The sequence below is a fragment of the Augochlora pura genome, chromosome 10, assembly GCF_028453695.1.
Source record: "Augochlora pura isolate Apur16 chromosome 10, APUR_v2.2.1, whole genome shotgun sequence".
NCBI classification, from domain to species: domain Eukaryota; kingdom Metazoa; phylum Arthropoda; class Insecta; order Hymenoptera; family Halictidae; genus Augochlora; species Augochlora pura.
The window spans coordinates 21,846,542-21,862,553 of record NC_135781.1 but is presented as its reverse complement, the minus strand read 5'-3'; the positions used below and the strand labels follow the sequence as shown (position 1 = coordinate 21,862,553).

At 37.8% G+C, this 16,012-nt stretch overlaps 1 protein-coding gene across 16 annotated transcripts in view; it reads left to right on the top strand.

Annotated features, from left to right (window-relative positions):
* Positions 1-16,012, top strand: part of Patronin (calmodulin-regulated spectrin-associated protein patronin) — a 97,174-nt gene that overhangs the window by 67,953 nt on the left and 13,209 nt on the right. For 15 of the 16 annotated variants that reach the window (XM_078193260.1, XM_078193270.1, XM_078193268.1 and 12 more), the window contains 8 exons: positions 5,980-6,195; positions 7,652-8,106; positions 9,041-9,156; positions 11,280-11,390; positions 14,003-14,084; positions 14,196-14,415; positions 14,872-15,379; positions 15,750-15,916. In XM_078193260.1, the coding sequence (XP_078049386.1) occupies positions 5,980-6,195; positions 7,652-8,106; positions 9,041-9,156; positions 11,280-11,390; positions 14,003-14,084; positions 14,196-14,415; positions 14,872-15,379; positions 15,750-15,916 (1,875 nt within the window). The remainder of the gene's footprint in view (positions 1-5,979; positions 6,196-7,651; positions 8,107-9,040; positions 9,157-11,279; positions 11,391-14,002; positions 14,085-14,195; positions 14,416-14,871; positions 15,380-15,749; positions 15,917-16,012) is intronic. The other variant, XM_078193265.1, reaches the window with a different exon arrangement.

The window sequence follows — 16,012 nt, the reverse complement described above, 5'->3', positions numbered from 1 at the left end:
AACCTATTTACTTTCTGCGAAAGCAATTTAAATTTCCAATGTATCGACAAACGTGAAAAACTTGCGAGACCCCACGAAGAAGTTGCAGGGACTCCGAAAAGGCAGTGCTTTTGCGAAACAACCATAGTGTAAAGAAATCGATGAAGCTGAAGTGTTTCGACGTGCAATACCCGTAATTGTCCGTAACGACGACGACGGGATTTAGTCAGAATGGGTCTGAGAACTCTTGGCGATTGGTTGATTAGCCAGCGGGAATTCTCTTCTCGTTAATCATCCTTTCTCTCATCCGGGACATGATCTTTTCCACGGCGCAGGCACCGCGCGAGTCCCCCCCCGAGGGGCCGTTTGCTCGTTGCGTCCCTGTCGCACTTGAACTTTCGCCCGAATAATCAGTCTCGCAGACTTGACTCACCCCTTAAAAGTCGGAGGTGCAACCCGACAATGATCACGACTCCGCTGGAGACAATGGCAAGGAGTTTGGCCTGTCTCCAGCAAGTCATCATTGCGTTGCGGCTTTCTTCGTCTGCGTAAACGAAACCCAGCCGTTCGACAATTAATCATTTCTTCATCGTCTCTTCGTACACTTCTTTCTTTCTTTCTTTCTTTCTTTCTTTCTGGTCGGACGTCCCATTCACCATCTTCAGAAATCAAGAGCGAATCAACTCTCCAATTAGGTTCGCAGTCGCAACGTATGTGTTTAGCGTACCCAATGGGTATTTTGTTTCATTTTGATGAAACTGTGGCATAAAAACTTATTAGTTTAATTAGTAGATGTTTCTTTTGTCGGTAATTGTGCAATAGTAGCTCTTTGAATAGTTTTGCTATCCGTGATTCCATGTTATTTCATTTTAGTCGTAAATTCTTATGTCGGATTTTATATACATATGACAAAAGTGAGAAGAAATAATTTGGCTCATATTTATTGGCATTAACGAGGATATTTTGTATAAAAATTTGCAGTCTAGCCATTAGTAGACTCATACAAAATTCTCAATTGTCATGGATTAATTGATAAAAATCAGGATGAGCAGCAGAGTCAAATTACGAACTAGAAAATCCTTTGACGGAAAAAGTATAGCATAGATATCATTAATAATTGTTAATATCTGGTTCTTTAACTGTATTTCAAAAATCTGTAATTACCATAACCGCATAATGATCCATAGTCATGACTGATTACGTGAATTATTCTGCTAAATAAAAATTATTAATGCGAATTGCAAGATACGGCAGATCCATAGATATTTCTTTCCTTTCTTGATAGCTTTAATGAATTGGAAATAGTTTATTATTTTCGAATTTTCTACATGTTTCTACTATGTTGCATGTAATCCATTCTTTTTTTCTCCTGAATGCATAAAATCCACAGTCTACTAATGACCAATAGGAAGATTGGCTCAACCTGAAGTAATTGAATAAACATGAGACATTTTTGATCGGTTTCTGGACGTAGAGCGTTTTGCAAGAGCGCGGTTCGCGATCGAGTTTGTATTCATGAGCCGAAGATTTGTATTCATCGCTTCATTGTGACGAAGGCGCTGAATGAAGAATGATTGCTTTTTATGTAAGAACGATCTAATGAGATTACGTAATTAACAATAATTAGCGGTAACGTTACACGCGTGCATTATACTTTCTAGTGTTATTCGAGACCAAACGCAGTTTCCTCGCTCGTTTTCAGCGGATTTTCAGCGGCGTATAGGTTCCAAGCGAGCCTTTCGTATGGATCAAGAGCAGATTTAATTGGTCATTTCGTATGCAACGGCCAGCTTATTTAAGTGACCATATACTGGATTAATGTACCGTAAAATCTAATCATGGCAATTATTTTTCCGTTACCTGTATCCATCCGCGTAAAAAAGTTCTGAAAATACGACGCCGCGGAAAACCAATTTCTGTCGCTGTTTGAAAACATTTGGTCGTTCGTGGTGCAGGCAAAAAACTTTTCCACAAAACACAAGCGTTATGGTCTGTAAAATATTTAGTTACGGTATCTGAAAATTGCATATTCTATAATAGTGAATGTATCGAATATTTTCCAGAAACAAAAATTCTTTGTTTTTATTACACCTCTACAACCGCTGGTAAAAGTTTTTCTAGCTAGTAGAAATAGTTTTTTAAAGAAATTATTGTATTTTAAAAGGTGTTCGAATACTTTTTACCGAGGATAGTAGCTAAATAATTTAGTGTATTTAAAAATATTTTACTGTATATAAAATTGTTAATGTGACTTTCAATTAATGGACAAGTATCGCTGTTAAGTGCAGCGCAAATTGTGCGTGCGCGTGTTTTGTATATACGTGAAAAATATGTTTTAAAATAGAAATCGTGCATCGTTTCGATAGAGTTTTCTTCTGAACGAAGTTTCAGCTACGACGATTTCAACTGGTTGATGGTTCAGGAAACGCATCGGGTTCAGTGAATAAAAAATTGTCGTTCGCTACGAGACTGGACGACATTAATACTAGCTTGACTGACTAACAGAACGTTAACTTTGCCCCAATTTCTTTCTTTACGCGAGACAAGGCAGAATTCAACCCATAAACGTAGAAACTAGTTCCCGTATCGCTTTAGATCCGTTTCTAGTTGCCGATCGAAGCAAAAGCGTCTCGACATGCGAGATCCAGTTTCCAGAGATCTCGATAGATTTATGTCCGGAGTGTTAGATCCGTGCATGAGGGATTAGCGATCGTTGTAACTTCCTCTGGACGGATCGATCGATGGATAATCGCGTTCTATTCAGCCCGGAATTTGTTCCAGGCTTTTACTCCCAAGAGAAAAAAGAACGACAATTCGAATGGCGGAAAACAAGTCGAATACGTGGAACAAAAAATCTTTGTAAGTTCCATTTTTGAGATAGGGTCCTGATAGTGAAGAAAAGAACTTAATTAGAAGTGCAAAACTTAAAAACCAAATATCCGGTAGGCATTTAATAATATTTCTTGTGTTATGACACGTATCCTTAGCAGTTAAAATCGACAATTTAATTTCTCAAATCAATTATTGTTAAACGTAGGAAAGGTTAATAGTAGCATTAAAAGTATAAATTCTCCTGTTATTTATTGTTTAGAGTTTCAACGTTGATTCTAATTATAATAGTCGTCTTCAGAAGACTTGTGTTAAGAAATTAATATTTTAAGTTACTTTATGCGATATTTACGAGCTCTGCGTGGAATCACGTTAAATATTACGATTGAAACATCTAGTTTATTTACTGTGTGACGTTTTGAAATCTCTCTTGATTTGCAATGTTCTCTGGGACTTTATGCTTGCAGTGTTTCACGTCCGATAGTAAATATCTCGTTAAATTTACGAGAGAAACATTTGAGAAACTTGCAACGCCTGGAATTAATTTTTCAATTAAAAACGTGTTTGCAGTGTAGATCAAACTTTTTCGATTGAAATAAGAAAAGAATTGATCGGATACGGTACATAGCTCTTGAGATAACATTCATGAGCGCAGCCAGCAAATTGAAATATTCACAGGTATATAATTTGCAACGTAAACCGAGATCGGTAAAGTGATGACTTAAACACCTTCTAATTTCCCATACGTCAAGCACATTTAACTAAACATCTTTTTTTATATACACACCAAGGAAACTACTGATATCGTATTTTACCTCTGTTGGAAGTTCGTTTTCAACAAAATTTTTCTTTTTCGCACAAGTTAAAAAGAGTCGCAAGATCTGGAGACGCATAATTTACGAAGAAATTCAAAACCGACGGAACGATGACTTAAACTGCCCTTAATTTTGCATGTACTACATAATGGTCCGTTTCGTGAAAAGTCACACCGACACAGAAGTCTCTTTTCGCGGCGAAGTCAGATTTCACCGCGACGGATCCGCCCTAAGCGGGCAGTTTGAAACACAATACCTAACGTACGGAAGGGTGGCGACCGCATAAGAATATCCGGCAGATGTGGCCAGCAAATATTAGTATTCCGTAACTTCCGGAGCGGTGATTGGAAACGCGAAGAACCCGAGACGACGCATCGTGGTTACAGAAACACGCGGTAGAATGATCGCGGGGGCGCTCGGCCGTTCGCGAAGTATTACGCACGCTACGTCAAACACCGTGAATCACGTGTAAGAAATGTCGAAACAATGCGTGACCGGTAGCGGAATCGAATTCTGTCGCTTGTGTTTTATCAAGCCGGTTGTATTTTCTTGTTACTAGACTGTGGATATCATAGATTTATGACAAAATTGGGTAAATGCGATTTGATATAGTAAAAAGATTTAAAGAATTTAAAATCGTCGACGTAATAAAATCTATTAAAATAACTGAACAAAGAAGGAACTTGCTAGTTAATATCTATCTTTTCCAATTGATGCAGAAAATTTCTATTTCGTGTATAAATCTGCAGTCTGGTAATTATATTATGACATTGCTGATTGAATAATAGTAATTTCTACAAATCGTTTTATTGTTTGCAAACGAAAAAAACAAAACCGGTTTTATCTTATCTCGACTTATCTTAGTCTTTCATTGTCAAGAATAGAAATTATGATCTGCTTTATTCATCTTTTAAGAATAAACTGTGGATATTAGAGCAAAAATTCTACACTTCAATTGTAATATCTAGAATAGAATAGTAATAGATTAATATAGGAATAGTAATAAGTTCAATAGGCTGTTTCGTTTTCGCTATTCTGTGTATCTCTTATTTATGTCTGTTGTAAGTGCACAAAATCAATAATTGATCATAAGTAAATTGCCTACTTATGTGGAAAAAAGTTAATCAAGTTTTTAATCAGTGTGTTCTACACAAAGAAATCTAGACAAGTTTGTTTTACATGATAATCCGAAACGAAATTATTAAATAATATCACGGAGCCAATCTATTACTAAACAAATTACTCAGTAGTTTGTAACTAAATAATAGGCTGTGGGAAGTTATGAAATGTTCGCCGGTATGAAAATTTTAAATGATTCCTTGCGTCAATTTGACGTGGATAATGTCCGCTAAAACTAGTCTCACCATAATTTAGGTTTGTGAAATTAATTACTTATCGTTCAACATTATTAATTTTTTATCATCGTGTCAATTTAATATTAAAAGATAAATAACCTGAAAAAATGAAGGATGGATAAGCTAAACATTATCGGTTAATTGTTTTAATGAATCGGGAATGATGCATCGGTAGTCCCAAATTCTTTAAATGGCTTTACATTGTTTTGCAAACGATTTATTCAGTTTTGTCACAAATATGCATAAAGTTTGCAGTAAAATTGCGTGTAAAGCAGTTGCCGAAGGCAGTTGATGGATGATTTATTACAGCATCGCAATGATTTTGTATAATTAGCGCGGTGCAAATGGTTTCATATTCGTAAAATCTGAAAATTCAGGTGCCGTTCTATTTTAAGATGCCCCTCAACTGACGATATATTGAACAGTTACGCTCGACGGGACATTGCGGAGCTGCTGAACAATGTGTAAACCACGTATCCTATAGCAATATTATTTTTTCGTAAAATTTGTATAACCAATAACAAGCTCTTGCCAAATAATACCAAATCAATAATGTTTGCTAATACTCGTCGAAAAGAACAATCAAGGTGTACCAGTTGCTACTAATAAAATACTGCGTCTTGGAAGTTCTTATCCATAAATTAATACTATTATTTGAAAAATCTGATTCCAAACAAATCACATGTTTCATTAAAGTCTGTAAGAAAAACTAACATATCTAAAAAGAGTATCTAAAAAATCTCTTGACAAAATTGATGAATAAAATCGCAAATAATTCTAAGGATACTCAAGTCATATTTTTGTCAGAAAGGTTTTCTATTCTGGAGTTAAATAAATGTTAAGTAGTTGCATACAAAATCGTACATATAATATTTAAGAAAATATTTTTACATTCGCTTTAGAATAAGTGTAATAACCGTTCTTTTAAGTGTGAAAACTTTCACTCGTTTGCAAGCTTTCGTAACAATTTGTCGCTCACATATCCGACTTTTTCTTTGCAGGATCAAGAACACTTGAAGCCGCAGATCGTCCACGCACTTTCCAATGCAGAACTGTACTGTTTGGCGTTGGCAAACATTTATTCGGATCCAAATTATCACAATCAGAATCACTGCGGCATTCTGCAGGCCCTTGCCAGAAAAGGTGTTTACCTCACGGAGCCAAATAACACTCAACTCACCGAAACGATCCTCATTCAAAATTCACCACTCAAGATGGTAAGAACGAGCTACCTGCGATGTCTAAGTCAGTGCTCCCCTTTTTCCTGTATTACGATAAGGCTGCGGACGTCCATGCAAATTTCCAAGGGTCAATGCAGTCTCGAAGAAAAAGTCTGGTAGAATCGCGTGATGGCCAATTTGTGTCGCTGTTTCGCGAAATTATCATGTCGACTGCCACATCGTACAGAATAATTTGTGGCATACGAAAAATTGTTCGACATAATATTATGGTTGTTGTCATTATTATACAAATTTTCTGATCCATTGGCAACAATCATAAACGAAATAGAAATGTAATTATTCTTTTGACTCTTTTCAATCATATGTTTACACATACTGCGTTTTATTTTTTAATTTAAAGAATTTTTCAGCTTTATACATACTAATCCTAATGAATGCTCAAGGCAGTAATAATAGTACAGACTATAGGTCCTTTTTGTGTAAGCTCAGGACGATCTTAACATTTTAAGATTCTAAGACATAAAATCTTTCAATGTCATAAGTGCATAGAATTCGCAGTCCAGTTATGATGATTGAAAAATTCTAGTGAAGTATGTCAGAAATATGGGTCAATGACGATTCCAGAGTGGTGTTGAAGAATCTAACACAGTCCTTTTATCCATAGGCACCCTCCTTTTTCACATTTGGTTGCCAGATCCTTCGGGAACAATATCCCTAATCTTTAAAAAAGCAAAACGATGTCAAGTTGCCTATTATACTTGAAAATTTCTGATTTTCTACACGTAGCAGAGTATCCGCAACATTGAATGCCTGCACAACATCTAGTTACGAGGCATTGTCAGTGGTTTGTCTAGAAGAAACCATCCTTAAGTATCCGTAACTCACCCGACCTTGTTATAAATTAATCGAAAACATTTATCTGCCTTCGTTTTCTCTTAACCTTTTGCACTCTTAACCACACAAAATTTTACGTTAAACGAAATCCATATCAATACAATCTAATGTCAAGTTCTATTTAATTCTATGGCTATCGATGACTAAGATGTCCGGCATGTGTTGCTTTATAAGAATTGCAAGACTAAATTTATTTATATATCGTGCTATTTTTAGTGTAACCGGTGTTTGAATTAAATTCGAACTCTTTATAATTTAGTGTTGACACTAGAACTGTCAAACCAGTTAAAAGAATTGATTTCTGATCGTTTCTATTAGTTATTGGAATTATAAAAATCTTTTTATTGAAAAACTTTTCGTTAAACATCCTTATTCATTTATTTACTAGAATAGAAGTCGTAGTTGAATAAATCCCATCCTGTCATTGTTATGAAACAGTATAAATTAATCAGGTTAACGTCTCGGTAGATCAGTATTAAACATAGTAATTAATTCCGACGTTATACTATTTTATATTTTATTTAAAGCGTTACTTATACCACCCTGCGAAAAAAACGCATTTCGGTTTCTGATTGAGTTGGTGTCTGTTCTGTTCCAGTCTGCGCATATGGCTGTGATAGAGGGCCTGATGGTCTTGTATGCGAAGGAGGTGGTGACCGGGGACCGATTGGTGTCCGCGGTCCGTCGGTTCGACCCCCAGGCGGACGTCGAAGTCCCGACAGATCACGAGAAGGGTCTTCTTCTCTGGATCAGCCACGCGTCGCACGCGTTGATCGCGAAGATCCAGATGGAGGAGGGCGCCGGTGATAAGACGCGACTGCCAGAGCTACCCGCTGCCAAGGACTTCCAATCACTCTGCGATGGCGTCGGTCTGGCCGCAGTCGTCGCCTTCTACTGTCCCGGTGAACTCAATTGGATGGACATCCGAGTGTCGAAGAGACCGTCGGTCGCGGACGCCCTGCACAACCTGTCGTTGGTCCACGCGTTTTGTAACAGATGTTTACCCTATTCCATTTTTCACATGCAACCCGAGGACGTCACGTACATGAGGGGGTAAGGAAGCACTCGCATCTCAGTCCTTTTTTCATCTTGCGGAGTTACGACTAAATTGCGGATCTTCATGTACTATTTGAAGTTTCTATGCCAAGTTATAAATAGACTTATGATCTTCATGCATAATATAGTTAAATAATTGTAATAATATTATAAGAGATGTTGATATAAAGTGAAGGAAACACTTCGGACTGCTAAGGGTTAATAAGATGATGATAATATATTCGGAATCTTAAATTCTTTTAAACTTCCCACCATTTTTTATCTCGTCCACTCCTTTTTTGTCATAAAAGCATGAAATCCGCAAAATCTAGTTATAACTCTATTTCCCCAAGGGGGAAACCTAAACTACAGCGTTCGCCAAAATTTCATATACTTGCAGTAGTTACAAGAGTTTAATGAAGTTTACACTTATAAGGTTTGATGAAACCTCCAATGAGGCATCGAAGTTTTCTTTAACTCCCATAAGCTCCTCAGAAGTATCTTTTACAATAATGACAGTACGAATTAGAGGCGAAAAGTGGATATTCCATGCCACTCGTTTTACGGCGTTATAACTGTTATAAAGTATAAAACTTGAAATGTGTATCACACTTTTTTCGATGACAGCTGTTTTACCAAGAGATTTAGGACCAACTTTACACTCTACTTTTATTTAGAAAATTTATCAACTAATGTATGAATCACTGTAACAATATAATTTCGCATTTGCTTCTACATTAATTGCAATTTTATGTATGTTTAGTTTTTGAATAGTATGACACTTAGAAATCACGTCATGAACTGCACAAAAGTGACCGAAAACGATTACGCCATCATAAACGTTTGGTCGGCTTAACTATCCAATGCTAAGTTTCTTTTTTCCAGTTTTCAAATCGAAAATATCGATACAAATGACTGTTCTTTCTTGAACTGATTGATTTTCTGTGAACAGGTCCATGAAGCAAAATTTAGTCGTATTTCTGGCGGACATGTACAACGTGTTGGAGATCCACCCTGCGAAGTGCGTGCGCTACCCCGGCGAGGAGAGGGCGATGCAGTTCTTAGATGGTACGTAGAGCACTCCGATTACCGAAAAACATTCACGGTTAATAGCAATCGAGAGTTTTGTCCGACACTATGAACGGCGTCCTTCGTTCGGGAAGGTTTCATGAATATTTTGGTATTGGATTAATATGATTGGTGACGGCTGCGTACATTCTGTATTGGACTTACCCGTTCTATAATTTATTTTGTTATACTTTTTTCCATGGAGTCCCGTTTCTGCTGCGAGCAACATATCTTCTTGCGAATGCGTTTAGACCTGCGGATCTTAGTACGATTATGGCTCACTAGGATATATCATCAAATTCTGTAGACGTTGATGTTAGAACGATTGCTAGTACAATAATTCTCCAGAATAACATCGTTGTAATTGCATCCCTTTTTGAGATATAAAATTTGAAGTCAGCAAGTCTGAGAGTATCGTTGAATCTTGCGTCAACATACATCGTTAATATCATTATTAATTTATATTGTTTAAAATCTATCGAAATGTGGATTAGCATAAACATTCGCAGTCTTATATAATATTATATAAATTAATTCGCCTTTATTGTTTCAAATATTAAAGGATATTGTTCTAAATGATTTACTGACAAAATTGTTCTTTTTTTTCTGGATCATTTATATTTTAAGAAGTTTTTATGCAATGATTTAGAGGTATCGAAACGAATCATAAATTTCTGGGTGTTCTTAAAGGATCCTCTGCTTGAAATGAAATAATAATTGAACAAAGCAAATATGTGTCTTCGCTATCACAGGAAGGTAGATTTGCACGAAAGAAGCGATGTTTGCCCGCAGCTGGAACGGTATCACGCTTTTTATCAGTGTCAGTACACACACTCGTTCCCAGTCTCGAAATCCAGGTCCTTAGCAGCGACTAATAAACGTATTTATTACTTTTTAATTGAAGGTGCTTCCGATCGAGTCGTTCGAAACGCGCGTGACTTTTCCGGGAAAACTGTACGCTGTACGTTGAACAAAATTTATGCCCTCGTGTTATACTGCTAGCTTGGTACGCGAACAAATATTTCCTTTCAATTTTGATTAACTTTCGCCGTTGATATACGGAGCTCGCTGCAGTGCTGCGAAATTAAAACGCTTCGACGTATGATCTCGTAAAAAATCCATTTTTTGACCTATTTTAGAATCTCCTGCACCATTCGATTCGCGATTAGGATCGCTCTGACCTGAAACACTACAATTTATTTTTAACTATTCGTTTGTTTGTTTTTTTTTTTCAACAGAATATTGTCGTTAGAAATCTCCTTCGCTGTTTTTCCTGTTCAAACTACTGTCGATTATCGTCGAGTCGATTTTCAATGATAACAATAATTAGGGCGACAGTCATTGACACTAGTCCCAAGAATTTCCCCGATTGTTAATTTCCGGCGATCCTATAGCGAATTTCAATGCCGGCCGAGAGAGTCCCGATTTCACAGCGGCGCAGCGAGTGCTGCATACGACGACAATAATCGATAAATGTTAACTAAGAAAGCCTATTTGTATCCTAGAGAACCTCTGCAAATATGGTCCATTTTAGGGTCTTGAAATTTCGGGCTAATTTTTATGTCAAATGAAAGACCACGATGGAACATCAACCCTTTTGTAATACCGTACTAAGCATGTACTAAACGTTATATTATTCTGTGGTTAACATCTCATCACAGTCTTCCTTCTGGCATAAAATGACGGTCAAAATTTGAGGATCCAAAAGCTTGCAGGAAATGTACCTATTTTGTTGAGGTTTTTTATAGCACGATCAAACCCAAAGTTTGTTCTCATCGCACAGCGCACGGTTTCTTCTCGATCAAATCGTAATCGTCTCTTACGAACGATTCCGAGCAAGTACTCTCGAGTCGAACCTTGTAACAGATTATTCATGAAGAACGATGCAAAATCGAAAAGAAAGAAAGAAAGAAAGAACGGAATAACAGACAAAATGACAGCAACGATCCTCCACGTATATATCTACAAAATATATATGTATCACTTGTAATGTAAAACTATAATATTTCCATATATTTCTATGGCGTAACCCTCTTGATGCTTGACAACAACGCTATCCTCGCCTTCTTCTTTCGACAACTTCCGGTTGCCAATGAACGAATACGGTGCGGTGACGGGTGCAGCCTGCCCGCGCAATAGTCATGGTGTAGCTCATAAAAGAAGTCTGCCACAGTCTATAGCTCCGATACCTGATCTGAGAAGCAACCTCTCCGTATCCGCGCCAGGCTTCACAGGTACCCATACGTTACCAAACAACCAAATCATGAGAAAGAAAGAAAAAGAGGTGGTCCTTCTCGTTTTGGTCGCGCGTATCTCGCAGACGATATCGAACCGTACTGGGAAAAAAAAAGAAAGTAAAAGAAAGAAAAGTTCCGAGCGACCGAGAACCTCTCGAATTTCGTCGTTCGTTTCTCGACGTTACTTTCGTCTCTCATTTCTTCTTTAGTTGTGTTCCTTCCTTTTTTCGTTGCCCCAGTCGAACGACTACATTTTAAATGCGACGCATTATCAATTCACTTGGGACGACCGTTCGCATTTGAGGCGAATTTCGAGACAGATTGGTTCAGATTGGTCGACAAATTAACGCCGATTTCTTACGATGATTTTCTGAAAATCGGCGTGGACTATCTCAAAATTATAACGAATTATATCGTACGTTTTGAGTCAGCATGAATACTTGAAATTCGGCATGAATGGTCGCTCTAACCAGCGCAAGCTCAGAAAACTAAAATTGGTTTGATATAGCATAAACTTGAAAATTTCGATTTCTTACGATGGCTGTGCAGAAATTGCCACAAGTTATTTCAATCGCGTTTGTATTGGCGCGGATATTTGAAATGATCATACTAACAGTCATAGTTCACAAAATTAAAATTGGTTCGGTGCAGCCAAAAAAGGAAAATGTCGATTTCTTAGGATTCTACGAGTCATTTCAATTGTTTCGCGTCAGTGTAGATACTTGAAAATTAGTACGAATGGTTATTTCAACTTTCACAGTTTACAAGTCAAACGTTGCTAACATCGATTTCTTACAATGATCTTCTGAAAATCGCCAGGAACTGTACCATATGTTTTTAGTCAGCATGGTTACTTGAAAATCGGCGGGAATGGTCACCACGTTTGACCCCAGCGAGGTGAAACGCTGATTTCTGCGCACACTTACACAGCTGAGAATACTTTTTCTGCCGTCGGTCGAATTTCGAAGAATAATCGTGAGATGAGATTGTCGTGTTAATGGTCTCGTTTGAATTGGAGAGTAGCGATTCTCGCGTCACTTTCGTGCCACCTGTAGATTTATGTTGGCGCTTTCGCGATCGTTGAAGCAATTGCAATGCGGCGTCTAATTATTATATAGATATTTAAAAGCGTGGAAAACTCGACGATTTTCAAGGTTTAAGCGAAAAGTAGACTTTCGAGTAATTAGCAGTTCGTTTCCGAGGCGATAATTGTTAACACATTACTCATGAATTATGAATAGTTATTGTATGAATTGAATTCTAGCGACCTAGTTGAACACTAATAGTCGGTCTTCTTCGTATAAAATACTATTTGAAGCTTTGTTGATGTATGTACGATATAATCAATTTTTCTGTACTTTTCAAAATGATATGTTATTTCTCTTTGAAGTTTTTTTATTGTACGGAAATTCACACGTTCCTGGAAATACGTGTATAATAAAATCATTTCTCGTTTCGATATTTAAAAGAATTCGGTTTAAATAAATTGTTTCCACGGTTTCGATGTTAATGGGAAAGAACGAATTGAAATAGTTGAATTGACCTCGGGAAAAAAACCATTTGTCCTGATGGTCGTATGAAATGCGTTTTGCATTTAAAACGTGGCCTGTACTTAGATTAGCTGTGCAAGAAACCGGCGTAACTGTTAGGCACACCGCTTTTTATTAACGATTTGATTTGCATACTACTCTGTGTGCCACGAAAATATAGTTGGCGACTGAGGTCGAATAGGTCTGCATGCACCTTGCGCGAGTATCTGCGACAGGTTCCTAATTTTTGGCTGCTCAGTTGCTTGCGTTGTCGTTGGCTTCCGGTTTCCTACTTTTTTTCGTTCTGCATGCTGTCCATTGTCTTGTATCGTTCAGCGTCGCAGGGTGAAGTCTGGACGACTCAATCATACATATATAATAAATATATATGTGTATATATATATGTATATGTATCCACTCCATATTCAGTTAGTATACCTTGTTTGCAACGTACATTGTGTCTATGTTATATGCGTGTTTTGTATTTCTTTTGTGTCTGTTCACTAATTCCTTTCTGCGTTTCTTTTACATTACCATATACATGTCATCGATTTGGTTTTACCGATTGTTCAGACATTTCACATGACAATTAGAGACGCTAGAAACTAGTCGTAGCATTGATTAACTCATGCCCATTGAATAAGTGTACGTACATTGACTGTATGATAAGAAAAGCTTCCGTTCCTTAGAAACTTCGTACCGAGAAATTTGCGCACACCGAAATTTCTATCACAATGAATTCGCGAAGGTACTCGAATTTTATCTCAATACGTTCAGAAGATCGAAATAGATTTAAAAGATTACTGATATCAGCGATCGCTGACTTTCATTCGTATTAACAGGATGCAACTGTCATTAAGAAATTGTAGTTCCAATTTTCATACGTGTACAAAGCGAACATAGAAATTTCAAACGCAAATTACGCACGGTGTGTAACATACTACGGTGATTTATACACACTGTCGATCCTTCTAAAAACCTTCATTCTCTCATACGTAACAAATGATGCTGACATAGATATTGGTGCTACTTCCTAGATGCGTGCGTGAACATTCGATTTAGCATTGCATTGTTTTCTAGTTGCGAAAACAGCATCGTCCTCCTCTGTCAAGAAATCGCAATCGTTGCAACAGACTGCTGAAAATTACTCTCACGACGACAGGTACGTTTTTACATTGTAAATCTAAAATTCACCTTTTAATTGACTGACCGTGAATAGTTTCAATGCCGCTCGCCATCACTGTTCCGTGTCTAATTCTTTCCTGTTTTACAGACGAACGGGGAGTGAAGAGAGTTTTGTGGTCCACCGTGGCAAAGGCATTCCTACGTTGAGCTCCGTGGCAGACGAAAAGTCAGTAGCTAGAGCAGATGCCGCTGGTCGGCCGAGCAACTGGGAAGAACAGAGGAGAAGTTCTTACGCGGGCCGACGATCTAGACGTAACAGCGTTTCGGACGATTCTCAGCTGACCATAGAAAATTTTGGTGGTTCTCAGGTGAGTGTCCTCTATACGTTAGCCAAATCATGCAAAGTATAGCCAGGAAAGTTGCTATCAGCCTATAAGCAACCAGGACATGCTGTCGAGAGTAGGCTTGGTATAGCTAATTACTTGGTAAAAGAAGACGTAACCAAATGGTAGACTACGAGACCTAGAATAATTACGGTGGGCTGCCTAGATGGACTAGAATACATGGAGGTAGCCAATTTATTAGAAGAAGAAAATGTAATGCTGTTAGATCCAAAATTGCTATCTAGTTAACAATAGAAAGTGTAATTGACTGATAGGGTACTAGAATGGACTGACAAGGTGGATAGTTATGGTGGGCCACCAAAATAGATAGCAGACTTGGTTGTAGCGAATAGAAATTATTAATACCAGGAGACTGGTAGAAATTAGTGTAACGTGGTTATGACTGAAAGACTATCAAATGATTTCTTTTCTCTACCGCAGGACAACTTACACAACTTCGGCAGAAATCCGGACAAGGAAGTTGGCGTTCACGTTGGCAAACGGAACACGACTGAGCCAACGTTGCCAGCACGGTCCAGTGTTCAGGATGTGTATGGTAGCGGAGTACAGCATATACTATCGGACAATGGTTATGGCAACGACGAGCCTCCGAGATTGAAGAGACAAGCCTCGAACTCGAGCCTAGATAACGTCGCGCTGAAGCAGATCTTACATTCCAGTGATAATGATAATTCGGAAGGGGATAACACGTCGAAATTGGCCAGCTTCGCGAACTTGAACAGGCAAAGTTCCGATAAAGGGATAAACCTAACTTACACTGAGTCCGAGGATGCCACAACCAAGTCGAATTTATCGAATAAGAAACACGGCCAAACGAACGGAAACGGAAACGGCGAGAAAAAGACAACGTTCGCCACGCTGCCGAACACGACCACGTGGCAGCAACAGAGTAACCAACAATCTCAACAAGTGGAACAACATTCTGTTGGTGCGTATACATTAGTGAGGAAGATCGTTTCATGTTTCAATTCAGGAAAGCAAATTATCTTTGCTTTTATATTTCTCGTGTTTTCATTTTTAATATATAATCAAACAAAGTACCTTTATTAACTATGATCAAAGTAGTTTCATAATTACTGCTTTAAAATATTTTAAAACCTACACGTTAAAACTTACATAATTTCACGACACGAATTTGATAGAATGAAATCAATGTTTCCCTTTAAGTACTTTTCCTGGGTGAAAGGGTTTTTAGTATACCTCGTTTATTGGTCGGAGACATGAAACGATCTCCTTATCATACATTCTACTATTTACGACAAAGAAACTGACGAACCGAATAAAATTCGTACGAGCAGATGAAAACGGTGGTAACACGATTATGGCCTCACAACTGAATAATATTAGATTGAAATTGGAAGAGAAACGTCGTCACATAGAAAATGAGAAGAGGAGGATGGAGGTTGTCATGTCGAAAACGCGTCAGAAAGTGGGGAAGGCTGCGTTCTTGCAAGCTGTTTCAAAGGTAAAGCGTGCGTTTACGTTAAAGTTTTACCAACTTGAAATCGTGTTTTCCACTTCAAGCGTCACACATCACTTTCAGCCAGATTACATTCATCTT